Source organism: Aegilops tauschii, chromosome 2 (genome assembly GCF_002575655.3).
Source record: "Aegilops tauschii subsp. strangulata cultivar AL8/78 chromosome 2, Aet v6.0, whole genome shotgun sequence".
Classification (NCBI taxonomy): Eukaryota; Viridiplantae; Streptophyta; class Magnoliopsida; order Poales; family Poaceae; genus Aegilops; species Aegilops tauschii.
In genome coordinates, this window is record NC_053036.3 from 194,528,002 (window position 1) to 194,555,843 (window position 27,842).

Consider the following 27,842-nt stretch of genomic DNA (forward strand, 5'->3'; position numbering starts at 1 on the left):
GAAATGTTTAAAGGTGTGTGTAGGAAAAATGTTGACCATGTATTATAAAAATTGATCTTGTATTTGAAAAATACTAATCAAGCATTTAAAAAATGTTAAAATTTTGTAGAGAACAAATGTTGACCATGTATTCAAAAAATGTTAAATGTGAATTAGAAAAATATTTTTGACGTATACAAAAAATGGAGAGTGAAAACCAAAAAAAGAAGGAAAGCCGATAAAAACAATGAAAGAAACAAAGACAAACAAAATGACAGAAAAGAAAAAACAAAACAAAACAAAAAAAGGAAAAAGAATAAAACAGAAGAAACACAAAAGAAAACAAAAAAACAGTGAAAACAAAGAAGGAAACGAAGAAAAACCGGTGAAAAAAGAATGACAAAACAACAACAACAACAACAACAACAACAACAAAAAACCAGAAAAACCAATGAAAACTTTCTCTTTCACCCTCAAATAGGTCGCGACCTAGTAGTTTACGCAAAGGTGAAGCTAGCTTAGTGGCTAGCAGCGTTGTCCGTCAGCCAGGATCAAATCCTGGTTTCTCACCTTTTTCTTCTCCCTTTGTTTTAAACATGTGTTAACGGGTCGGCCCAGTAGCTACAGTGCGAGGGTATTCGTTTCAGCATGAGCAAAGAAAAATGAGAACAAAAAAACAGAGAATAAAAAAATAAAACAAAAAACAAAAGAAAATGAAAATGAAAAAAACGTAAGAAACAGATAGAAAAGAAAAAACAGTGAAAACAAAGAAAGAAACAAAGAAAAACGGTGAAAAGAGAATGACAAAAGAACAACAAAAACCTAGGAAAACCAATGCAAAACTGGTTGCTTTACCCTCAACTAGGTCGCGCCCTAGTAGCTTAGTGGCTAGCAGCGTTGCCCGTCAGCTGGGATCGAATCCTGGTTTCTCCCCTTTTTCTTCTCCCTTTCTTTTAAACGTGCGCTAACTGGTCGGCCCCGTAGCTACAGTGCAAGGGCATTCGCTTCAGCGAGACAGAACTAACACTTGCGTGAAGCGAGATATAGTCACCGTGTGTACCAAAGCCCAACTAAACAAGCCCATGATCAGGCCATCGTGGTTAAGCATATTTTTTTTCATCTCGTTGCCCCCTGACCTAGCGCCGCACGTCGTCTCGGATTGGGTCGGCTGATCGACGTGGTGGTTTTTCGCTTCATTTGCGCATGACTGGCCGCCACCGCTGTCCATCGACTGCCAATCACCAGGCTGTAGGAGACACACACACGGCCGGCTATCGGGTTTCAAGTGTGCTACGGTGTTAATCATGGCTGCTCTATCTGGATTGCTTCTGCGGAGGTGTTTCTCAAGTTCACCACTGCGTCTACTTGATCTGCGCTCTAAATCTGAAGGTAAATTGATCCACAAACTACAACTAGTAGCTAGATCATTTCTGTATGGATTACAATCTACTACTAGTTGGGTTTTCTTCGTATGAGAACTGAAGCCAATAGATTAATTCACTAATCAGGTGTGTATCTTTTTAGCTTTCTTTTGCTAATTTTCAGTTGCCTAGTTTTTTCTTAAATCTGATTCAGTTAAATTTGCACATTAGTTAGCATGTAATTCATTCTTGAAAATGCAATCTAAGAGCAACTTTAGTCTGTGATTAATGTGTGGGAGATGCCAACGCAAAAAGAGAGTGTGCGAGATGTGAGATGAGGATGGTTGGATGTCAATTCAAAGACATAGAAAAATGGTCGAGATAAGAATATGCACTTTCTAACAAAATTATGGTACGACACAAGAACACAAGGGAAAACACAAACAATACCCATATTCGCCTCCGGCACCGTAAAAGGACTCTTCCAAACTTCCAAAGTCAAGAGACCATAATCAGGTTCGCATTTGCACGGCTTGACTTGTCGCCGGCATAGCACACCTACACTCACATCTGTTACTGTAAGAGCAAGAGCCAACCCTCTGCGACTCCCTTGCATCCTGTCTATATCATGTAGCGCTACATTTCCTTTTTCCTTTTTCGTTCGTCAAAGCACTGCCAGCAGTATAGTTCGTACTCCTATAATTTTAGGTTTCCTCTTGCGCTATCCAATAGCGTATAATCTGTACAACAACGGTGATCGACACCGTGACACGAGCGATCCCAGTAGGCCGAGTGCCACAGCCGGAAACATCTCAACCCTACACGATCCGTCTGCCTGTCCACATGCACGGACACTGAGACACACACGTGGCTCACTCACACGAATAGGAGAAAGCAATCACCTCCCTTCCTCGATGGTGCTGATGGTCACGTCGTTGGTGCTGCACGATCCGGTGAAGTGCGTGGACCGTGTCCGCGTCCCAGACCCGCCGGCGCCGTCCTCCTCATCGTCGCTGGTGACCCTGAGGTGGAAATGCGGCGGCCGCCTCGGGTCCGGCAGGGGCACCCCGTCGTTGCCCAGCATCGCCGTCACGTCCGTCATCGTCGGCCGGTCCATGGCGTTGTCCTGCACGCAAAGCAGCGCCACCTTGACGCACCGCATGATGTCCGCCACCTCGCTGCAGTGGCCCAGCGTCGGGTCGACCAGCTCGAACGCTCTCCCATCCCTCCACAGCTGCCATGCCTGTCGTCCAAAAATCACACGGCACATTAGTTTTTTTTTTTTTGAAACAAGGCAAAAGATTACACGGCACATTAGTTAAGGCTTTGTTCGGTTTGAGGTGGATTTGAAGGGGATTGGCAGGGATTGAGGTGGATTAAATCCCCTGCAAGTCAAAATCTCCTTCAATCCTCTCCAATCCCCTTGGGAGAAGGATTAACCAAACAAGGCCATGGGATTCTGCAGACAGTCGCTGTCAGTGGCTTACGTTGCTGATGTGAACACTAGGAGCGACATTTTTGACCGTATGCTAACGGATAAGCCGCTCGTTTTGTATTTAGTCTATGAACAAGAAAGCTAGGGTTTAACCGTTTAAGAAATGTCTTAAGTTCGTCGGAAGCGTGTGGTGTGTTCCCGTTAACTCATGCAGCTAAAAAATCCAGCAGAAGCTTACGTAGCCGAGGAGGTTGACGAATTCTCCGTAGTGCTGGCCGTGGCCGCTGCTGTTCCTCTTGCCGCTCACTATCTCCAGCAGCAACACGCCGAAGCTGAAGACGTCAGACTTGACCGAGAAGAGGCCCTCCGAAGCATACTCAGGTGCCATGTAACCGCTGCGGCACAGCACAAAACATGGAGCATTAGTATAATCCAATCAGCACGCCGCTGCATTTAGTATTCATCAGGTTTTGCCTGTTAAAAAATGTGTAAAAATGTTTGATCAGTTTTTTTTTCTCTTACTAGGTGCCGACCACCCTGTTGGTGTTGGCCTCCGTCATGTTGGAGCCGAAGATCCTGGCCATGCCGAAGTCGGAGATCTTGGGGTTGAGATCCTTGTCCAGCAGTATGTTGCTGGCCTTCATGTCCCGGTGAATGATGCGCACCCGGGAGTGCTTGTGCAGGTACAGGAGCCCCTGCGCGATCCCCTCCATTATGTGCCGCCGTTTCTGCCAGTCCAGCAAGGGCCCTCGCTCCTGGTCTACATTGCAAAAAGTTATCATATCATATCAGACTTTTTTTCCTACTGGTAGCATTCACGGGAAGAACTGAAGATGGTCTTAAGAAATTTTTTTGCACGTAGTTGTAATTTATGTATACCGAAGATAAAGAAGTCCAGGCTTCGGTTGGGCAGGTACTCGTAGACCAGCATCTTCTCCTCCTCCTGCACGCAGCAGCCCACGAGCTTGACGAGGTTCGTGTGCTGCAGCTTGGCGATGAGCTGGATCTCGTTCTTGAACTCCACAAGCCCCTGCCCGGACTGCGCCGCCAGCCTCTTCACCGCCACCTCCGCCCCGTCAGAAAACTTTCCCTGAAAAGAAACGGAATGGTAACAGAAATATTAGCCTTCGATCGATCAATCAATCGGTCGCATTATTACATACATGGTTATAAATGGCGTGCCTTGTAAACCGGACCGAAGCCACCTTGTCCGAGCTTGTTCTCTTCGGAGAAATTGTCCGTGGCAGCGGCGAGCTCAGGGAAGTCGTACAAGGTGAACTCCGAGCTGCTCTCTTCGATCTTCCACAGCTTCAGCGCCTCCTCTGTCTTCGAGTTGTTCCTCTTATGTGCTTGTTCTAATTTCGTGTTTCCTGAATTGATTATATTTGCAGGTAGTACATGAGTTAGAATTAATGGTGTCGAGAGAAAGCATGGAATATTCTTGCAATGTGTTGTCTTGGCCTTACCAGCTCCTTTTCTTAGTCTTCTGATGAGCAGAAGGCAGCCAACCAACATAGAACAGAACACCGTAACGGACACGCATAGAACGATTATTAGGGTCTGCCTGTGCTTGCTTCCTGAGCGATACAAAGCAAAATATATATGAGACAATAGTATAACTACAAAACCAAAAATAGTTAAACAAATTAAGTACAGCTAGTTCTTCATGTTTTTATGGCTCTTTTTTTAGAAAAGGAGGTCATCCCCCGGCCTCTGCATCGAAGAGATGCATACGACCACTTTACTTGATAAATAAAAAAGGATGTACACAGTACACTCTCGCTTACCATTGCTTTCTGTTGGTGAAGATGAGTCACCGTGTGTGCCGATCCTGACGTTGGCCATGCCGTCGTAGAACTGGTAGCCTTCATAGCGAATATTGCAACGGACGCCGACGATGCGGCCGCCCTCGCGGCCGTCGTACCACTGGCGGGTCTGCTCCTGGAGGCCCTGGAAGCAGTGCCAGCACTGCCCCGGGGAGAGGTCCGGCGTGCACTGCGCCAGGCCGTACACCGTGGGCAGCTGCGGGTTGATGTACATGACGGCGCTGGCAAACCGGCGCACCGACGAGTTGTACGCGCCGTACATGGACATCTCCCCGAACAGCGTGCCGACCAGAGACAGGAAGAAGCTCCGGGACGTGGCGTTCCGGCTGTCCCACGCGGCGTACGTCGACCCGTTCACGTCCATGGCGTTGATGACCGGGTTGTTGTCGTCCGGCCGCGCCAGGAAGTCCTCGCCGGAGTAGCGGAGGGTGCAGAGGTCGTGGAAGAACGTGGCGTCCCTCTCGCCGGCGCAGAGCGCCCGCAGCTGCGTGAACGCGTTGTCGAGGCAGCCGGAGCACGTCCTGGCGTCCGTGATGTCGCCGCGGCAGAGCGCGAGGGCGAAGACTTTGTCAGGGGAGGCGCCGATGGCCGCCGAGGCGTAGAGGGACGGAGAGGTGGAGGCGTCGGCGGGGAGCTCGGCGGTGAGGCGCGCGAGGTTGGCCCCGAAGGCGTCGCGCGCCGTGTAGTTGCCGGTGGTGCCATTGCACGAGTACTCCGAGTAGGCGGCGGCGGCGGCAGCGATGGCGCGCGGCTTCAGGAAGAGGAGGAGGAGGAGGCAGGGCAGGACGCCAACCATGCCGGCCTCTTTCATTTTTCTGATGGTGGTTCCCCGTAGCTTGTTGCTCTCGTTTTAAATTTTAAACGGGTTGGCAGAGTCAAAGGCTACAACAAGATGGTAGTTGTTGGTTGCTGTCATTTGCTCTCTCCGATTTTTCTGCGATGGTTCCTTTAGTCTAGTTGGCCGGGTTGACAGTCGACAGGAAGATCGCAACAAAAGAAACTTCTCTTGATAGTGCGGCAGAAAGAAAGCAAAATTCGTCAGGTGGCAAGAATTTGATTACGCAGATAGCAATTGACGAGCATTCGTTTCTACCCTGCACGTGTAAATACCAACGACCCGGCTGCGACCTGCAACAACCATGCTGAGCTGAGTTGAAACACAATTCTTTGTAGTAGTATATCTCGGCCTGCGTCTCAGCGTGTGAAACGATCGTGCGGCCGCTTGATGTTCACCAGATACACAGTCCAAAGGTTACTGTCCGATGACGGCTTGGATGGACGCATCACACTAATTATATCTACCAGAATGCTTTTCGCAGACGACTTTGAGGCTACTACTGCAGGCTGGCCTGTTTTCAAAAGCGTACTTGCTTCTAGTTTCTACCTAGTTCAGAGAAAATCAATGAACTACACCCGAAAAGAGTTGTAGTGCTATCTGCCATTTCCTAGCCTTTTGAACCATCAATGCCTGTCTTAAAGGGTTTTTTTTTTCCGAAGCGGAGGCATAAGGCCAACTCCAGCGCACGACCCTAAACGTACGTCCGTTTTACGCTGCTTTCGTCCGTTTGGGGCAGCAATAGGATCGCCCATGTCTGTTTGGAGCTGTTGCCGTGTCGGTGCGTCCAACACGCGGCCGCACAGCATATCATGTCCGGGGTGGACGTGATATAAAAAATCGCAAAAACTCAAAGAAATGCTGAAAAAAAATCAAATAAACGCAAACATAAAAACATAATTAAACAGTCTTCACAGCCTTAGAACTGGCCCGTTCCATGATTCTTAACATAAACATAATTAACATAAAGTAAAAACAAAAGAAAAGCGCCGACCGCGCGCTGCTTCCGTGCCCGTCGATGCCGTGCCTGTCGCCGTCTCCTCATGCGTTGCCGTTGTCATCCTCGTCGCCAGTGAGTTCGATGTAGGACGGCGGCGTCCAGAGGTGGGACGGTGGTCCCTGGAAGGTGGGAGGCGCATGTACCACCTCCCGCCGTGGCGACGTCTCGCGCTCCGGTGACCGCGACGTCGTGGGGCACCAGTTCACGGCCCCCACGGCGTCGGCCATGTTCGTGGCTGTGCACGACCAGCTCCACCTCTTGCCCATCAGGTGCGGGTGGAACGCATCGACCGGCTGCTCCTCCAGCACCTCCTCCCTGACCTCCTCCTTCACATCCAGCATCTCCGGCTCCGGTACGGCCACGTCGCCGGCCGCCAAGAGGGCCAGCATATGGTGTCCAGGCCCTCCCATTGGCGTTCATCATGCGTGTTCATGAACTCTTCCATGACACATTGAATGAGCCGGGCCTCCTCCTCCTCTGTCATGCGGGGAGGTGGTGGTGGCGACGGCATCGGCGTGATGCCGCGCACCCGCGTACGCCCGCGCACCTGTGGAGGGCTCGGAGCAGGTGGTCGGCGCTCTCTACGTGGCCGTCGCGGGCCTGACGAGCTACCGGCAAAGTAGGTCGCACGCCGCACGTCGTGCTCGTCTTGAAACCAGGTGTCCTAGAGAGCGGAGTCGATGGTGTACCTGGGCTCGTAGTAGAGGTCGTTGGGCAGGAGGCGGCGGCGGGCACAGCCTCTCATCGGGCCTGGCGGGATTGGCACCCGGTCCGCGGACAGGTGCCAGTTATTGGGCAGGTGAACGTCGCTCCAGGGGAGCGACGCCCTGGTCTCCCAATAACGGCGGCAAACATCCGCGTGGATGTAGTGCTTGTCGAACTCGTCGGCGGCCGTAGGGGTGATGGTGAATGGGGGCAGCGCGGGGGCCCTCCGTGGGGGTGGTGCCGGCTCTACTTTGACGGTGCAGCGGAGGCCCGAGGATGAACCAGCCTCGTGGTCGTGCGCCCCCCTTGCGGCTGGTGCTCCGCCACACCATGGCTGCCGGTGGCCAGTGAACTCGAGGAACGGGAGGGGAGAACGAGGGTTTGGGTGTCGGGTTTCGAGGAGGCAGCAGGACTGGAGTGGGAGCATGGACTGCGACCGGTCCACGGCTTCCCATTTAAGAAGGACGACGACCGCTCGCCTGGGAGGATGACAGGTGGGGCCGACCGTGCGTGCGCATTTAATTTGGGTGGTGGGAGATAGGTGGCCGCCTGCCACGCGGCCCCGGTGCAGATGAGAGGCGCGTCCATTCGCTGTCTGCCTGGACCCAAACCGGGCGCATGTTTGCGCTTGAAATGGGACAGGACGGACACAAAACGGACAAGATGGGTCCAAGCCGTCGCGCGCTGGGCCGTGGGGTCTGTCCATTTTGCCCCAAACGGACGGGGCCGGACAGGATAGGGTCACGCGCTGTAGTTGGCCTAAGATTTACCTCGTCGTCTAATTAAGAGGGCATGTAGTTTTATTTGTTTTATAATCGACAGACATACAACATGGCACATGGCAATTACTTGCACACTAGTATTTTCCCTAGATTTTTTGCCCCTGACGTGGCCCACAACTGAGCCTCGTGGATGGCATGGTGCGGCAGCACCCTATGCTGAAATCAAGGCCCCCGCACGCCAGCTCACCGTCGTTGCGCTCAGGCAGAGTAATCCAGTTCACTCTAGGGATTTTTCGGGGTACGTCGCCAGCGCCCATAGCCCAATGATGGTGGCTAGAAGCTACGTCGGTATTTTCCGAAAGAGGAAAGGATGATGCAACACAACAGCGGTAGGTATTTCCCTCAGTGATGAAACCAAGGTTATCGAACCAGTAGGAGAACCAAGCAACACAACGTAAACAGCCCCTGCACACAGATAACAAATCCTCGCAACCCAACGTGTTAAAGGGGTTGTCAATCCCTTTCGGGTAACGGCGCCAGAAATTGGCAAACGGACGTGAAATAAATTGTAGTAGATTGATAGATCGACCGCCAAATAAAATAAATAATAATAAAATGCAGCAAGGTATTATTGTATTTTTGGTTTAATAGATCTAAAAATAAAAGCAAAGAAAAAGTAGATTGCAAAGATAAATAATATGAGAAAGAGACCCGGGGCCGTAGGTTTCACTAGTGGCTTCTCATGAGAAAAATAGCAAACGGTGTATAAACAAATTACTGTTGGGCAATTGATAGAACTTCAAATAATCATGACGATATCCAGACTATGATCATTATATATGCATCACGTCCAAGATTAGTAGACCGGCTCCTGCGTCCATCTACTACTATTACTCCACACATCGACCGCTATCCAGCATGCATCTAGTGTATTAAGTTCATGGAGAAACAGAGTAATGCAATAAGAATGATGACATGATGTAGACAAGATCTATCTATGTAGAGATAGACCCCATCGTTTTATCCTTAGTAGCAATGATACATACGTGTCGGTTCCCCTTCTATCACTGGGATCAAGCACCGTAAGATCGAACCCACTACAAAGCACCTCTTCCCATTGCAAGATAAATAGATCAAGTTGTCCAAACAAACCCCAAATATCGGAGAAGAAATACGAGGCTATAAGCAATCATGCATATAAGAGATCAAAGAAACTCAAATAACTTTCATGGGTATAAAAAGATAGATCTGATCATAAGCTTAAAGTTCATTACTGCATGATGCTGCTAACGCGACACTACGATCAGAGACCCTTCGACGAAACTGTGTGCGATGCCATAATCTCAAACGGTGGTGTAAAATAACCATCAAAAAAGGTGCGAAACGTTTGCGATGGAGGATGCATCAAACACAGTTCAGATTTTAGTTGCGTGTGCGTTGTAGGGCATACAGTTTAGCTCAATTAACTGTTTGCGATGAGGAGGAACAAAAGAAACGGGCAGCCAGATGAAGGTGTGTGCGATGTACAACATACGGTTCACTCGGATGAACTGTTTGTGATTAGGCAACACAAAAAAAACGGTCAACCCGATCAAGGTGTGTGCGATGTACAGTATACGGTTTACTCGGCTGAACTGTTTGTGATTAGGCAAGAGAACATAAATGGTTCAATATAACAAGATGTGTGTGATACGCGGCAAATAGGTCTGTAATCAGAAATGTGTGCGAAGACAGATAATAACACAGACGATTGCTTCTAATAAGACGTATGTGATATGCTCTGTCTACACAACATCTATTGACCATTGGGGGACGGGCGGTCATCCGGATACGCCATAAGGATGCGAAGAGGCATTCCTATTAGCAAGGACTAGTTGTTCCACCAATAGCTCATGTAATAAAACTATCAAGTTAAGTGTGCTCTGGCTGGAGCAGCCATGAGATGGATAACTGGATGGGAAGTTGTGTTGATGTTAAATTAACTGATAGGATGGGTCATTTCGGTCAAATGACCGAAATGACTCATTCCCTCAGCTAATTTAACCTCAAGGTCCTTGTTATTTTTTTATTTTTTATTTTTAACACATGTTAAAGAAGGTCTACCGCATTACTTTTTGACAATGTGCGATACGTGGCATACAGTTGACCATCATCCGACCTGTTTGTGATGGAATAGGCCGTGTGTGTTGCGGGCAAACGCTTGCTAGTATTCAACCGTTTGGGATTGATGAATTCATCACCGACGGGTTCCCTAGTGTGGTCCGTGTTCATCTGATAATCATCTACTTCTTGTGCTAGCTTGATGTTCCTTCTATGCTAAGTTTCCATTAATTGATGGTGTTTTATGAACACGCCACCGTTTCCCGCCATTTCCTCACCTGTTTCCCGCCACCCTGCTCTATTGCGCATAGGCGGCGCGCGACGCACGGAGGCGACAAGCGCATCCTGTAGCACATCCACCTTTTCCAAGCATGCCAAACCACCAAAGCGCCGCCTCTGTCATCAACCTCGTCGACGAGGCGCCATGGCCTGTCAAGGCCGAGGCGCTCCCCGGCAACGCGATGGACGACACCGTGATGCGCGTCATTGCCAGGGTTGAGCAGACCTTTGGCGCATGGCGCTTGAGCGCCACGGATCAAGATAGGCATGTCAGCGCCGACAGGCTGTAGCTCGCCGCACAATATGATCGATGGCGCGCCGCAGAGCAAGCTAGGCGCGTCCGCGCCGATAGGCTACGGCTCGCCGCACGGCGAGACCGTTGGAGCACCGCAGAGCGATAGGCGCGGTGCGCCGCACAGCAAGAGCGGATCCATCGGCGCTTGCTTGCTGTCGACACGGCGTCGCAGCTGGGTACACATCCCGTCAGTACCCCCATTCCTCGCCAGGAGTGGGCAGAGGCCCTCAACGCCGTACTTGCAACAGAGGCCGGCCGCGCCGTACTTGCACCGGACGCCCGCCGCGCCATTCGAATGGGTGGCGTCGTTCGCCTTGTCCGCGGCCCGCTGGATGCCAACGCGCTGGTCCGTAGGCTCGACCGCCTCCTTGGCCCAGGTGTCCACCTAGGTGCAGTAGAGGAACATGACCGTCGCATCCTCGAGCTAGTGATCTCCGATGAAATAGCCAACTTGGAGCTCAAGAGCGCGCTCTAGATGTACCGCGAGCATGTCGACCGCTTGGACGAACGCCTGCACGAGTTCAGGCAGAGCCAAGAGCTACCGTAGGCAAGGGCTGCTGCTCATGGTCTCATGGACGCGTTTTATTTTGAAAAGTCGTTTCGACGTGGATAGCTATGTATTCAAAACAGTCATAGTATTGCTCTGTTTTAATGTGTGTACTCTGTTTTCCATTCTTATATGTTCTGTTTCAATGTGTGTATATACGCTTTCCATTCTGTATATGTGAATGATAACAACTAGATTCACATTAGTATACAAAAACAGATAGAAAATGAAATTCATAATATATATATATTAATTGTTCATTAGTTCATCACATTATATATATATAATATCATCACATATACGTGATGATACTTAACTACTAGGTACAATGCATAAAATTGAAAACGAACAATACTAAAACTAATAATCCCTCCTGGGCTAGTATTCCGGCAGCCCCTCGCCAGCAGCTCCCTGGTGCGCGGCATCTTCCCAGTGCGGAGGTAGTACTCCGACTCCTCCGCCTCGCAGCGCTTGACGTACCGATCTGCCTCTTGCTGGCGGACGCGCGCGGCCAATCTTGCCGTTTCGTTGGGCGCCCACCGGAGCTCCTCGTCGGTGGCACGCTGGAGCTTATTGGCCCACCTCCATGCAGCGACGAGGCACCCAGCGCCTATGACCGTCCTCGCGAAGTACCCGTCTTCGTACACCTCCTCGGCACGACGACGCGCCCGCCCCCAAAGCTCCGCCGCCTCCTTTTTCCAGGCGGCATCACGGGCTTCAAAGGCCACCTGGTACTTGGCTTCCTGCTCCGCCATCTCCTTCTTGAATGCCACTTGCTTGGCTTTCTCAGCCGGCGGCAGCGACTTCCACAGACAAAGATTGTACTGGCCCCAAAACTAATCCAAAGTTGGGGAGGGGGGGGGGTCCGGCGCAACCTCGTCAGGCGGCGCGTAGGGGTCCTCGTCACTGCTAATCGAGTGAGCGTCCTCGGGGGGCGGCGACACCTCGTCAGCACATGGGCAGACCGGCGGCGCCATGGCAGAGATTTGACAGAGAGAAAGAGAGAGAGAGAGAGAGGGTGAGCAAGGGGAGGATGTAGATAAGAATGCAGGCGGGACGACGTGAGCAAGGTAGTATTTATTTGCGGCCGGAATCTAGATCGACGGGGACAGTACACACGCCGGTCGCCGGAATTTACGAGTACTGTAGTTTGAATTACACACGATTTCCGCAGCAAAATCCATGTGTGAACATAATAGCTGACGGTTTCCAATACAGAACCGAGTCTGATTAATGATCCCCACCAATCACCTACCAAACCTCGGGCCGCGAGATAGAGTGCCAATCATGTGGGGGCCGGTTGTCTTGCCAGATCTTTACATTTTCTTTTTTGAACACCAGATATTTACATCGTCTGATGATTTTCTAACTCGCACACAAGTACACAAAAATATGATTTTTTTCAAACCGCTTTGGTTAGGCGTTGCATGTAAATGTAGTTCAAATTTTAATTGTGGTCATTAAATGGTTAGAAAATCACTTAAATGTCTTTAAAAGGTCAAATGACTCCTGAAATTTTCTAAATTTTCACATGACAGTTGTATTAGTGCACGTTAAACGTAGGAAAAAAAATTGAAGGCCGTAAAAGGAAGCTATCTCCCGTCCGTCATCAAACATGCATTGTTCCCTCTCGGAACCACGAACCTTCTAGTGAGTTACTCCAGTTTGTGAGGGGTGTGTCCAAACTTTCGTCAAACAGGCCAATTTTTTTACCACATCATCTTGGTGGCATGACATTAAATCAAGCAAGGTTTTCATGTTTTTCTGATCATTTTTTAATTTTTTGGAATTAAAATGCCATGGCATGCACTCCATGCATGTGCCCATGCCTTGAGACCAATATATTTGAAAATTCCTTCTAATTTACTGCAGATGGAATTAACTCGCACACAAGTACACAAAAATATGTTTTTTCAAACCGTTATGGTTAGGTGTTGCATGTAGATGTAGTTCAAATTTGAATTACGGTCATTAAATGGTTAGAAAACCACTTAAATGTCTTTAAAATATCAAATGACCCCAGAAATTTCCTAAATTTTCACATGATAGTTGTATTAGTGCACGTTAAACGTGGGTAAAAATTTGAAGGCCGTAAGAGGAAGCTATCTCCCGTTCGTCATCAAACATGCATTGTTCCCTCTCGGAACCACGAACCTTCTAGCGAGTTGCTCCGATTTGTGAGGGGTGTGTGTCAAAACGTTCGTCAAACATGCCAATTTTTTTACCACATCATCTTGGTGACATGACATTACATCAAGCAATGTTTCATGTTTTTCTGATCATTTTTTATTTTTTGGAATTAAAATGCTATGGCATGCACTCCATGCATGTGCCCATGCCTTGAGACTAATATGTTTGAAAATTCCTTCTAATTTACTGCACATGGAATTAACTCGCACACAAGTACACAAAAATATGATTTTTCAAACTGTTATGGTTAGGCGTTGCATGTAGATGTAGTTCAAATTTGAATTACGGTCATTAAATGGTTAGAAAATCACTTACATGTCTTTAAAATGTCAAATGACCCCAGAAATCTTCCAAATTTTCACATGATAGTTGTATTAGTGCACGTTAAACGTAGGAAAACATTTGAAGGCCGTAAGAGGAAGCTATCTCCCGTTCGTCATCAAACATGCATTGTTCCCTCTCGGAACCGCGAACCTTCTAGCGAGTTGCTCCTGTGTGAGGGGTGTGTGTCCAAACGTTCGTCAAACATGCCAATTTCTTTACCACGTCATCTTGGTGGCATAACATTACGTCAACCAAGGTTTCATGTTTTTCTGATCATTTTTTATTTTTTGGAATTAAAATGCCATGTCACTCCATGCATACGTATGCATGTGTCCATGTCGTGAGACCAATATGTTTGAAAATTCTTTCTAATTTACTGCACATGGAATTAACTCGCACATAAGTACATAGATATGATTTTTCAAACCGTTTTGGTTAGGCGTTGCATGTAGATGTAGTTCAAATTTGAATTACGGTCATTAAATGGTTAGAAAATCACTTAAATGTCTTTAAAAGGTCAAATGACCCCTAGAAAATTTGACATTGCAGTTGTAGTACTGCACGTTAGACATAGAAAAATTTTGAAGGCCGTAAGAGGAAGCTATCTCCCGTTCGTCATCAAACATTCATTGTTCCCTCTCGTAACCACGAACCTTCTAGCGAGTTGCTCCGGTTTGTGAGGGGTGTGTGTCCAAACTTTCGTCAAACATGCCAATTTCTTTACCACATTATCTTGGTGGCATGACATTACATGCCATGTCACTCCATGCATACGTATGCATGCATGTGTCATTGTCGTGAGACAAATATGTTTGAAAATTCCTTTTAGTTTACTACACATGGAATTAACTCGCACACAAGTACACAAATATGATTTTTCAAACCGTTTTGGTTAGGCGTTGCATGTAGATGTAGTTCAAATTTGAATTACGGTCATTAAATGGCTAGAAAATCACTTAAATGTCTTTAAAAGGTCAAATGACCCCTAGAATTTTTTAAAAATTTCATATTACAGTTGTAGTAATGCACGTTAGACGTTGAAAAGAAATTGAAGGCCGTAAGAGGAAGCTATCTCCCGTTCGTCATCAAACATGCATTGTTCCCTCTCGGAACAACGAGCCTTCTAGTGAGTTGCTCCAGTTTGTGAGGGGTGTGTGTCCAAACTTTCGTCAAACATGCCAAATTTTTTACCACATCATCTTGGTGGCATGACATTACATCAACCAAGGTTTCATGTGTTTCTGAATTTTTTAATTTTTTGGAATTAAAATGCCATATCACTCCATGCTTAATTGTGTTATAGCCGTTAGACCAATATGTTTGAAAATTCCTTCCAATTTACTGCACATGGAATTAAATCGCACACAAGTACACGAAATATGAGTTTTCAAACTGTTATGGTTAGCTGTTGCATGTGTATGTAGTTCAAATTTCAATTACGGTCATTAAAAAGCTAGAAAATCACTTAAATGTCTTAAAAGGTCAAATGACCCCTGAAATTTTCCAAAATTTGACATGACAGTTGTATTAGTACTACAACATTTCTCGTTCATTTAAAATACCATCCGTTGGCACTTTACTCCAAATTCGTCTTTCACAACTAATAACAAATATCTACAACATCACACAGTTATTTTCTAGGAACCGTTTGCGATGAAAATATCTGGGTCTATTTAAGTCCCTCTTTAAGCTTCGCCGGCTCGTCTTCTCTAGTGCCGGCAACCCCGAATCCATGAATCCCGATCCCCATTTTCGTACCCCCTTCTTGCAAAGATGACGCTGTGGAAACGCTTCATGAAGGCCCGTACGATGGTTTCGTCCCCCCCCCCCCCCCGAGCGCCGCCGCCTGCGCTGAGAGGGCGGCCGCCTACACCGAGAGTGCCGCCGCATCCGCATTGAGCGCGACCGCTTCCACCGAGAGGGCGTCTGCGGCAGCCGACAGGGCAGCTGCAGCAGCCGAGACGGCTACAGCTGCTGCTGCGACAGCGGCTGCAAACGTCGAGAGCGCTCGAGCTGCCGTCCGTTGATGTCGCCCTGGCCCGGGTTGAGGCCATCCACGCCAAGATCGAGGATGCACATGCCAAGATATTCCAGGCCACCTCGGACTCCAGCATGCAACCCACGTCTGAAAAGGCGGCAGTGGCCATGGAGCACCTGCTTCCTCATGAGGTCGCCGAGCGGGAGCTGGAGATGCAGGAGGCGGCGGAGATCGAGGAGTGCCGAGAGGAGGAGTTGTGCGTGGCCGAGGTCGAGGTAGAGAAGAGTCTGTCCGTTGAGGAATCAGCGGTGGAGTACCAACGCAGCACTGGCGCAGCCACTACTACGAGTACTACAACCTTGAGGGCGGCGCCGAGGACGAGGACGAGGTCAACTTCAGCAGGGGGGACGCGGAGTCCACCAACGGCGGCATGTCGCCAGGACAAGTCATCGACGTCTCATCTCACACCGGCGATGCATAGGCCGGCACGGCGGCGGATTTGTTAAAATTATGCGTACTTAGGCTTTGTTTTTAATGCTGGTCTTTTCTTAGAGCAATGTTTAGGTCAATTGGCTCTGTGTAATTACTAAAACTGCTCGATTCAGTAAGTGTGGTCTGTCTGCTGTACTCTCTTTTGTGTGCCCAAATTAGCAAGCGATGTTAAATTATGCAATGATGTACCCGGGGAAATTTCCACCAAAATTTGAATTATCAAACTCATCCCATGCGCGTAAAGCAGAAGAATCGTTTGCGATGCACACAATCGTTCAAAGTGAATGGTCCGGCGGCACCGCGCGCAAAGTGTCCCTCCACATTTCCAAAATTTTGGCCTACCACCAAAATATCTACCCCCGCCCCCTTCCCCCTTCCCCACCCCCTTTTCTCCCCGACCACAAGTCACATTTCCCCTGTTTCCTCCTTCCTTACTTCCTTGCTAAGCTGTAGCCGCTTCCTCGCTCTCGCCGTCTCGCATCCTACCACCGGGGTCGCCATGGTCTTCTTCAACGACCTCTCCAGCGGTTCCTCCTCCAGCGACTACTCCTTCATCACCCGGGTATGCCTCTCTTCTCTCTCTCGGGCTATGACTTGGAATGAAGGTTTTTAACCCGGCGAACGATTTGAGTCATTTCTTCCTCTTGTAGCTCCCTAGGACCATCAGTGGCAATGAATGGAGCGGGGTGACTGAAGATCTATCTGCTCGTTGTCACCATCAATCTCCATGCGTGAAGCTAGTTGCGTTTGATTCTGTGGACAGTGGGAGGAAGTTTCTGGCATGTGCAGAGAAGGTTAGACCCTCTTTTGTTGTTACAAATCATTTGTTAGATGTGATTCAGACACTGTCACGGTCCCAACCCATTCATACCACACCTTCAACCAAACGCATCCTAAGACAATGTCACGGTTTGTACCTAGTATCTTAAATTGTTGCCATCTCATCAGCGGTGCCATTAGAAAATTATTTGGTACTGCTTCAGCAGTTTGTGCAGCCAACTTTGGTCCACCCATCCGAGCAGCCAAGAAGTAAAATACTAAATCTTTATGGCACGAAGGAACTAGGCATCGGAGCAACTACGTGCTCCGGAGTCCGGGTCCCTGATTTTTTTCCGCTGCATCGGCTCGCCAGTGCAGGGCACCAGTGCGAGATGTAGCAACAGTTGTCTTTACCCCAGTTTTGGCATACATAGTGGACGGCCTTAGTGCTATTAGTTCTATGTTACTAAATTTGTGCATGTACACACCTGTTAGTATCAATTTGCTGTCATCCAAACACTGTCGCTATGCTGTTGCAGTTATATTTACCTTCCTCATAAAATGTTCAATTTGTTATTTATTGTACATGAGTAAGAACTTGTAGCGTCGTTGTAGTTAATTATAGCTTCTGATGTTCCAGAATTTAGTTGTTGTCTTAGTACCAATTATTTCATTTGCACATTGATCTTTTTGAGAAGATATGTCATAATTAACATGTTTCTTCAGTTTTTCAAAATAAGCATTGGTGATTTTCTATGTTGTTATAAACCCATTTCCCCTACAATTGTTACTGATCTAGTTTTAAATATTATAGGATGAACGGAAGTGTTCTTACTTGGAGTGGGTTGTGTTGGGGAACGTAGAAATTTCAAAAGAATTCCTACGCACACGCAAGATCATGATGATGCATAGCAACGAGAGGGGAGAGTGTTGTCCACGTACCCTCGTAGACCGAAAGCGGAAGCGTTAGCACAATGCGGTTGATGTAGTCGTACGTCTTCACGATCCGACCGATCAAGTACCGAAGACACGGCACCTCCGAGTTCAGCACACGTTCAGCCCGATGACGTCCCTCGAACTCCGATCCAGCCGAGTGTTGAGGAAGCGTTTTGTCAGCACGACGGCGTGGTGACGATGATGTTGTTCTACCGACGCAGGGCTTCGCCTAAGCACTGCTACAGTATTATCGAGGTGGACTATGGTGGAGGGGGGCATCGCACACGGCTAAAAGATCAAACGATCAATTGTTGTGCCTCTAGGGTGCCCCCTGCCCCCGTATATAAAGGAGCAAGGGGGGAGGTGCGGCCAGCCAGGAGGGGCGCGCCAGGTGGAGTCCTACTCCCACCGGGAGTAGGACTGCCTCCCTTTTCCTAGTTGGATTAGGAGTGGAGGGGAAAGAGGTGGAGGAGAGGAATTAAAGGGGGGGGGCGCCGCCCCCCTCTCCTTGTCCTATTCGGACTAGGGGGGAGGGGTGCGCGGCCCTGCCCTGGCCGCCTCTCCTCTTCTCCACAAAGGCCCACTATGGCCCATTAAGCCCCCGGGGGGTTCCGGTAACCCCTCGGTACTCTGGTAAAATCCCGATTTCACCCGGAACACTTCCAATATCCAAATATAGGCTTCCAATATATCAATCTTCATGTCTCGACCATTTCGAGACTCCTCGTCATGTCCGTGAGCACATCCGGGACTCCGAACAACCTTCGGTACATCAAAACATATAAACTCATAATATAACTGTCATCGAAACGTTAAGCGTGCGGACCCTACGAGTTCGAGAACTATGTAGACAAGACCGAGACACGTCTCCGGTCAATAACCAATAGCGGAACCTGGATGCTCATATTGGCTCCCACATATTCTATGAAGATCTTTATCGGTCAAACCGCATAACAACATACGTTGTTCCCTTTGTCATCGGTATGTTACTTGCCCGAGATTCGATCGTCGGTATCTCAATACCTAGTTGAATCTCGTTACCGGCAAGTCTCTTTACTCGTTCCGTAATACATCATCCCACAACTAAATCATTAGTTGCAATGCTTGCAAGGCTTAAGTGATGTGCATTACCGAGAGGGCCCAGAGATACCTCTTCAACAATCGGAGTGACAAATCCTAATCTCGAAATACGCCAACCCAACAAGTACCTTCGGAGACACCTGTAGAGCACCTTTATAATCACCCAGTTACGTTGTGACGTTTGTTAGCACACAAAGTGTTCCTCCAGTCAACGGGAGTTGCATAATCTCATAGTCATAGGAACATGTATAAGTCATGAAGAAAGCAACAGCAACATACTAAACGATCAAGTGCTAAGCTAACGGAATGGGTCAAGTCAATCACATCATTCTACTAATGATGTGATCCCGTTAATTAAATGACAACTCATGTCTATGGCTAGGAAACATAACCATCTTTGATCAACGAGCTAGTCAAGTAGAGGCATACTAGTGACACTCTGTTTGTCTATGTATTCACACAAGTATTATGTTTCTGGTTAATACAATTCTAGCATGAATAACAAACATTTATCATGATATAAGGAAATAAATAATAACTTTATTATTGCCTCTAGGGAATATTTCCTTCAGTCTCCCACTTGCACTAGAGTCAATAATCTAGATTACACAGTAATGATTCTAACACCCATGGAGCCTTGGTGCTGATCATGTTTTGATCGTGGAAGAGGCTTAGTCAACGGGTCTGCAACATTCAAATCCGTATGTATCTTGCAAATTTCTATGTATCCCACCTGGACTAAATCCCGGATGGAATTGAAGCGTCTCTTGATGTGCTTGGTTCTCTTGTGAAATCTGGATTCCTTCGTCAAGGCAATTGCACCAGTATTGTCACAAAAGATTTTCATTGGACCCGATGCACTAGGTATGACACCTAGATCGGATATGAACTCCTTCATCCAGACTCCTTCATTTGCTGCTTCCGAAGCAGCTATGTACTCCGCTTCACACGTAGATCCCGCCACGACGCTTTGTTTAGAACTGCACCAACTGACAGCTCCACCGTTTAATGTAAACACGTATCCGGTTTGCGATTTAGAATCGCCCGGATCAGTGTCAAAGCTTGCATCAACGTAACCATTTACGATGAGCTCTTTGTCACCTCCATAAACGAGAAACATATCCTTAGTCCTTTTCAGGTATTTTAGGATGTTCTTGACCGCTGTCTAGTGATCCACTCCTGGATTACTTTGGTACCTCCCTGCTAGACTTATAACAAGGCACACATCAGGTCTGGTACACAACATTGCATACATGATAGAGCCTATGGCTGAAGCATAGGGAACATCTTTCATTTTCTCTCTATCTTCTGCAGTGGTCGGGCATTGAGTCTTACTCAACTTCACACCTTGTAACACAGGCAAGAACCCTTTCTTTGCTTGATCCATTTTGAACTTCTTCAAAACTTTGTCAAGGTATGTGCTTTGTGAAAGTCCAATTAAGTGTCTTGATCTATTCTCTATAAATCTTGATGCCCAATATATACGCAGCTTCACCGAGGTCTTTCATTGAAAAACTCTTATTCAAGTATCCCTTTATGCTATTCAGAAATTCTATATCATTTCCAATCAGCAATATGTCATCCACATATAATATTAGAAATGCTACAGAGCGCCCACTCACTTTCTTGTAAATACAGGCTTCTCCAAAAGTCTGTACAAAACCAAATGCTTTGATCACACTATCAAAGCGTTTATTCCAACTCCGAGAGGCTTGCACCAGTCCATAAATGGATCGCTGGAGCTTGCACACTTTGTTAGCTCCCTTTGGATCGACAAAACATTCTGGTTGCATCATATACAACTCTTCTTCCAGAAATCTATTCAGGAATGCAGTTTTGACATCCATTTGCCAAATTTCATAATCATAAAATGTGGCAATTGCTAACATGATTCGGACATACTTAAGCATCGCTATGGGTGAGAAGGTCTCATCATAGTCAATCACTACAGGAAACAGCTATTTTGCCGTCTGCCACGGCGAACGGCAAAGGCTCGAACGGCGGACGGCAAAGACCTTTGCCGTCAGCCGCGGACGGCAAAAGGCTCCGGCAAAGTAGGCTACGGTAAACAGGTCCTTTGCCGTCTGCTTTTTATGGCGGACGGCAAAGAGTCCTTTGCCTAGAGCGGCAGACGGCAAAGAGGAGGGACGGCAAAAATACTGGACGTCCGCCAGCGTTAGTCCGTTAGGCGGCTAACGGCGGCCTTTGCCGTCCGCCAGCGGACGGCAAATTTGAGCGCCTCTTTGCCGTCCGCCAGTTGACGTCAGCAATGCGTCAGCGCCCGCTTTTTTTTGTCGTCTGCCACGGCGGACGGCAAAGGCAAAGTCTTTGCCATCAGCTTAGCTTTGCCGTCCGCCACGGTAGGCAAATTTGCCAAATGGCCCATCTCTCAGGAAGCACAGGTGGGCGCCACGTGCCCCCCTTTGCCGTCTGCCACCGATGGCAAAGGTGTCTTTGCCGTCCGCGGCGGACGGCAAAGAGCCTGCACTGCCTCTTTTTATTCTGTTTTTCTTATATCCAACAATTACCACAGGAAATATATCACAGGAGCCAGCACATATATATCCAACATAATAAATATGCAGCACATATATATCCATACATACATATTAGGTTGCACATAGTTCCATCGATCCATACATATTACAATATGCAAAGTTTCATCATAGCAATCTAGTTTCATCATAGCAAGCGAGCAGAATACAAGAAATGCATCAAAGGAAAAAACAAGAAATCCATCATAGAAAGCTGGCTTCCGTGAAGTGAACGAAACCTGCAAAATGACAAATAAGAAAGTTAGAAAAAGAAGACTAGAAGAAGAATTAGACTAGAAGAAAAAGAATAGAAGAAGAAGAAGAAGACTAGAAGAAGAAGTATATGCCATTTATTAGCTAACTTAGGTGAACTGGATCATTTATGAGCTAAATTAGTGGAAATGGATCGTTTATGAGCTAACTTAGGTGAAATGGATCGTTTATTAGCTAACCTAGGTGAAATGGATCGTTTATGAGCTATCTTAGGTGAAATGGATCGTTTATGAGCTAAGTTAGGTGAAATGGATCGTTTATGAGCTAACCTAGGTGAAATGGATCGTTTATGAGCTAACCTAGGTGAAATAGGTCGTTTATGAGCTAACCTAGGTGAAATGGGTCGTTTATGAGCTAACCTAGGTGAAATGGGTCGTTTATGAGTTAACCTAGGTGAAATGGGTCGTTTATGAGTTAACCTAGGTGAAATGGGTCGTTTATGAGTTAACCTAGGTGAAATGGGTCGTTTATGAGCTAATTATGCAATTTTTGACATAAGTTAGCTAAGTACATATCGTTTTAGAGCTAACTTAGGTAAAATGGATGATTTATGAGGTCAGTAAGCTTATTAAGTCATTTTGGAGGAAATGAAGCTAACTCTAGGTCATTATGGTAAGCATATTGGAGGAAATAAAGCTAAGTCTAGGTCTTTATGCATTTGTTAAGCAAAACACTAGAGAAACTTACCGTGATCAGGGAGGTGTAGGAGCGGGGTGGCTAGTGCCGCTACCTGGAGAAGGATCGTGCGATGCGTTTCTGGAGTTAAGCTGCACCAAAGATCATTTCCAATGTCTCGTTAGCATTATGACACTCAAATGTTAAGACTAGCAAGTAATGTCCATTCAAATTAAACTCACCGTGCTCCCAGGAGCAATCACTGGCATCGGCGGAGCGGGCTGACCGGACTTCTCGCACACAGACTGCACATTTGGTTTTCACAATAGAGTCATACTAGTTAGTAATGAGATTCAAATGTTAAGACTAGCAAGTAATCTGCAGAAGAAACTTACCACAAGGAGCTCGTACATGGCCCTTGCCTGCATGTCATTCCGTGCCCTCTCCTCCTCCATCATCTTTCTCGTCCTCTCCTCCATCTCCCGCTGCCTCTCCGCCGCCTCCGCCAGAAGTTTCTCCGTTCTATCTCTCTCAGTCTGTATAGCAGCCTGCAACACCACTCACATGACCATTTGTAACCATTGATGGAAGCGCACACAATGTAATGGAGAAAGATAACTGAGTACGTATCACTAACCTTGATGGCGAGTTGCACTGGCCGTTCACGAGGCCTTATCTCAGGAGCGGAGCTCGACTTTCGCGCCTTGATCTCCGGGAGAGTGCTAGGACAACGGATAAGTCCATCTCCAATGGCTATGGAGCCATGGGACCTCCCGCCACCAGATATCATCACCAGCTCTGGATCAATGGGACCCTGGCTCGGGTTAAAGTCCTCCCCTTTCCTCGCCTTCCCCTCATCTCTATATCTCACGAGCTTGTTGTGGGAGGAGATGTTGGTGAAGTTGTTTGCATCATCGAGGTCAGACTGAGAGAAAGCCTTGACTTTCTTGAAAGAGGCAGTGTGGGCCATGGCATACAGGTCGTACACCTCTGGCACCTTATCCGCCTTATTGTAGCGTGCCTGAAAGAGAGAAACAATGAAAATTAGTAATTAAAGGGCTCAAGCTAGCATGATGAATGAATTGCATGAATCATGAAGCAAACCACATACCCAGTTGCGCCCGAACTGATATAAGTTGGAGTTGCCTTGATGGTGTGGCACAACTTCCATTTGGGCACGTTTGTCCTTGGCCTCGTTGTGGAGGGCTAGCCATTCTTTTGAGCACCACTCATCGACCAACACCTCCCAACAATCCATCCGATCCGCACACCATCTCGGAGGCGCCTAAGTTAGCAAATGGAAACATGAGCGCTATGGCTAAGAATTACTAAATGAAGGAACTTAAGTAGAAGGCCTTAAGAATTACCTTCATGTACTGCTCCTTACTCAGGAACTTATCGCGGCACGCCGGCTTGGTCTTCTTGATACCACGCAAGGCGTAGTAGTCTCGAACAGCCTGCACCCGAGCCTCGTGCCGTAAGTTCTGGAGTAGGCGCTTGCAGACGTTCTGGATAACATTTGCCGCGTCCTCCTCGTATCCCTCCTCACACCTGTAGAATGTCTGCAATCCAATGAGACAATATTGATTAGTACAATTAATAACTAGCTAGTTGAAGATTTTGAAATGTGTAAAGGAGAAATTACCCAGAACGTCCTGATCACCATGTCTGCCCTCATGTCGCACACGACACCGTCGATAATGACATCCAGCGGGGCCGGGGCAGCCACGTAGTGCTCCCAGCTCAACCCAAGCTCTGGAAGCCGACCCTCACCAGGCAACGTGACAAACCCCGGGAAGTTTTGCCGGCAAAGAACTCCAAGGACGGAGTTGGGCCGGCGGACACTATGATGGTGGTCCCAACCCCTGCAGCATGACAAGGCCAACGCATTAGTTATTTGAAGAAACGTGAATGCAGAAGGTACAAAAATATTAAATGCACTTACGTACCTCTCCCCATCAGGGAAAATCAACCACCTCTGCTCGTGGGTCGCCGGCACGGACGGGAGCCGTGTAGCACCATGCTGGTAGACGGTGCCACCCTCCTCCTCAAGATCAGTCGGCTCCCCGCCATCATCAGCATGGCCACTCGGCTCCTCGGGCTGATCCGGCCAGGTACCCCATCCGGACGTGTGCTCCTCCGGGGTCTCGTGGGCCGAAGGCCAGTCGACCCGAGGCTCGTGGGCCCAAGACCCGTGGACCGGAGGCTCGTGGACCGGAGTCCGTGTAGCCTCCTCCTCGGACGAGTCCACCCTAGCAGTCACGTGCTCGGGTGAAACAGCTGGGGGTGGCGGCGAGGAAGGCGCCGTAGTAGTCACCCTACCTCCTCTCCCGCGACCACGTGCCCCACCTCCTCTCTTCCTACCTCGTCCCCTGTTGGGCACCGCGGTCGACGAAGAAGGGCCCGGCGGTGTGGACATACTGTCCAGCAACGCTCGGCGGAGAGGTGCGTCTGGAATCGAAGACCTCAGACCACGCGCCGACGAAGAAGGGGCCTTGGCGCGCTCCCGACCAGCGCCCACCATCTTTCAACACCTGCCATGACAAACAGTAAACGAAATTAGTACAACATAAAAAAAAGACCGACATGAATAATAATATGTGTATCACTTAAGTGTATCATCATCAAGTACAACATTAAAAAATTTAATACCTGACACTACTAATAATCTCGATCAGTATCATCAATAAATGCATAATCATCATCATCACTATAATCAATGACGGGCTCATAGGGTTCAGTGGCATCAACATGTGGAAGGCCACCTTGACGTAATCGGTCAAGCAATGACAGGTCATCCGCAGCAGTAACCTCTTCTTATTCCGGCTCTTCTTGTTCCTCCTCTGGGGTGATGTCGGATTCACTGTCGCTGTCTACTTCAATGTTTTGGGGTGAAGTATAGCGGTTCTTGAAACGCTTTTCGGAAAGACGTGTCTCTTGGAAGAATTCTCCTTCATATGTGTCTGGGTTAATGTGAGGTTCATAATCCTCTTCCTTTGGGGGAGATAGTCTAGCACGTGGCGGCACTTCATAAACGACATCCCAACCTTTCAGATTTGGATTAGTTTGGCAGGCCCACGGTAGATAGAATACTTGGGTCGCCTGTTGAGCCGTAATATAGACATCAGGAACATCTAAATGGGTGCTTTGGTTGATTTCAACTAGCCCTATATGTTCATGAGTCCTTCTAGTCTCCTTCGGCTGAAACCAATAACATTTGAAGACTACGACATTCGGTGGGTTTTCACCATAGAATAGAAGTTCATAAATTGCTTCAACTCTCCCATAATACTCGGTACCTCCTTCGCCGATAGCAGATACACAACAATTTGTAGACTTTCGGTCGGCCATAGATAGCTCTTTGCCATAGGTACGAAAGCGATACCCGTTGATGTCGTATTTGTCAAATGAACGGACCTTATAGTCAAAACCATTAGCGACTTGTCTCAATTCGGCGTCCATAGACTCTGAATTAGCCTACAAGTTTAATATGAAAGGATTGTTGCATTACGCACAAATTAGCGAATGAAACCGGGATAGCCGCCTACAAATTAGCCTACAAGTCTAATAGAAATTACCGTTTGTTTGAACCAAGAGATGAAACCGGGATAGCCGCCTCCTTGCTTTGCGAGAAGCTCATACTCTTCGACAGGATCCTTTTGGATCACCGCTCCATACGAGAATAAGGCGACGTATCGACTGTATGAAATATCCAGGATTAAGAGCAGTTCAAAGGAAATACAAGTTGCGAAACTATGTACCGAGAACTTACTCGATGTACGGCCGCACTTCTATCAGGTTGTTGAAGATATACAACGAAATGGTCCGCCATTGTTCGTTATCCAAAGATACTGGATTTGAAACACTGGCTAGTGCGAGATTCCCTTTGAATAGGCTGAGGTTGGATCCACCCTTTTTAGGGTCGTCATCATTGTACCGAGGCTTCGGATTATGCAAATGACGATTTTTGGCTTCGTAGTGTGCTGTCACGAAGTTTGCCGCCTCCTCAGTGATGAATGCCTCAACCATCGATGCTTCAATTCTACGTTTATTTTTACATTTTTGTCGAAGCGTCTTCTGCATCCTCTCAGTTGGGTAGCACCAACGATTTTGCACGGGCCCCCCCAATCTTGCCTCGGTCGGGAGATGCAAAATCAAATGTTGCATTGGATTAAAGAAGCCCGGTGGAAAGATCTTCTCTAACTTGCAGATCAACTCCGGCGCCAACTCTCCCATTTCTTCTAGCACGCCAGGCGATAGTTCTTTCGCACAAAGAACACGGAAGAAATAGCTGAGTTCTGCCAGTACTAGCCATTCATCCTCAGGGATGAAGCCACGCAACATCACCGGCATTACCCGCTCAATCCATATGTGCCAATCATGACTCTTGAGACCAAATATCTTCAATTTATCAAGACTGGCTCCCCTCTGTAGATTCGCTGCATACCCATCGGGGAACATCAACTAAATTTTCACCCACAAGATAATTTCCCTCATAGCTGGCCTTCCAAGATTGAACCATGCCTTTGGCTTCGTCCAGTTCTGCTTTCCTTTCGGTTCTTTCATGTTTTGTAACGGCCTATCACATAGCGCCTCCATATCGACTCTAGCCTTAGTATTATCCTTTGACTTCCCATCTATGCCGAACAATGTACCAAAAAGTGCCTCGGCGATATTCTTCTCAGTGTGCATCACGTCGATGTTGTGTGGGCAAAGGAGGTCTTTGAAGTAAGGCAGATCCCATAAGCATGTTTTGTGAGTCCAGGCGTGCTTAGAATTATACCCCTTGAAGTACCCTGGACGCTCTGGATCTGGCTCGAGAGCGTTTAACTAATCCAGGGTCTGTTGGCCTGTCAATGCAGGTGGTGCAGAGTTTTTGACAACTCTACCTCTGATGAAGTTCTTCTTGTCTTTCCTGAACTTATGGCGAGGATTCAGGAACTGTCTATGCATGTCGAAGCAATAAAACTTGCGACCGGCCTGAAGCCAACGAAACTCAAGAGCTCCCTTGCATGTGGGGCACGGGAACCTTCCATGCACACACCAGTCAACGAATAGCGCATACGCCGGCAAGTCATGCGTCGAGTACATGTACCAGACACGCATTATGAAGTTCCGTTTGCTATAGGCATCGTATGTCTTGAACCCATTATCCCAGGCTTCTTGCAATTCGTCCTTAAGCGGTTGCATGTACACATTCATATTTTTCCCCGGATAGTTGGGCCCTGGAATTATCAACGTCAGGAAAATGTTCTTTCTTTGCATAATCTGTCCGGGGGGGATTGAGTGGAAAGACAAATACGGGCCAACAACTGTATTGGGCTGCCGTCATACCAAACACACTGAACCCATCCGTGCTGATGCCGACTCGAGGATGCCTCGGATCTGCCGCTTTGTCACCATGTAATTCATCAAACTTTTTCCACGCAACACCATCCGATGTGTGTACAATTATCAGATTCCCATCTGCATCTAGTTCGGTTCTTTTGCCCGTTTTGTGCCATGTCATCTGTCTGGCCGTCTCTTCGACCATGAAAAGACGTTGAAGTCTTGGTACGATTGGCGTATACCGAAGAA

The 27,842-nt window shown here is 47.8% G+C and overlaps 1 protein-coding gene across 1 annotated transcript; it reads right to left on the reverse strand.

Annotated features, from left to right (window-relative positions):
• Positions 1–2,034: 2,034 nt before the first annotated feature.
• On the reverse strand, positions 2,035–5,464 carry LOC109785604 (putative cysteine-rich receptor-like protein kinase 20). Its single transcript, XM_020344194.4, has 7 exons — positions 4,563–5,464; positions 4,242–4,352; positions 3,958–4,145; positions 3,655–3,865; positions 3,298–3,535; positions 3,014–3,170; positions 2,035–2,583 (listed from the first exon to the last, which is right to left on the reverse strand). Exons 1-7 carry the CDS (start codon positions 5,410–5,412, stop codon positions 2,239–2,241), a joined length of 2,100 nt encoding a protein of 699 aa, XP_020199783.1. The 5' UTR covers positions 5,413–5,464; the 3' UTR covers positions 2,035–2,238.
• Positions 5,465–27,842: the final 22,378 nt, after the last annotated feature.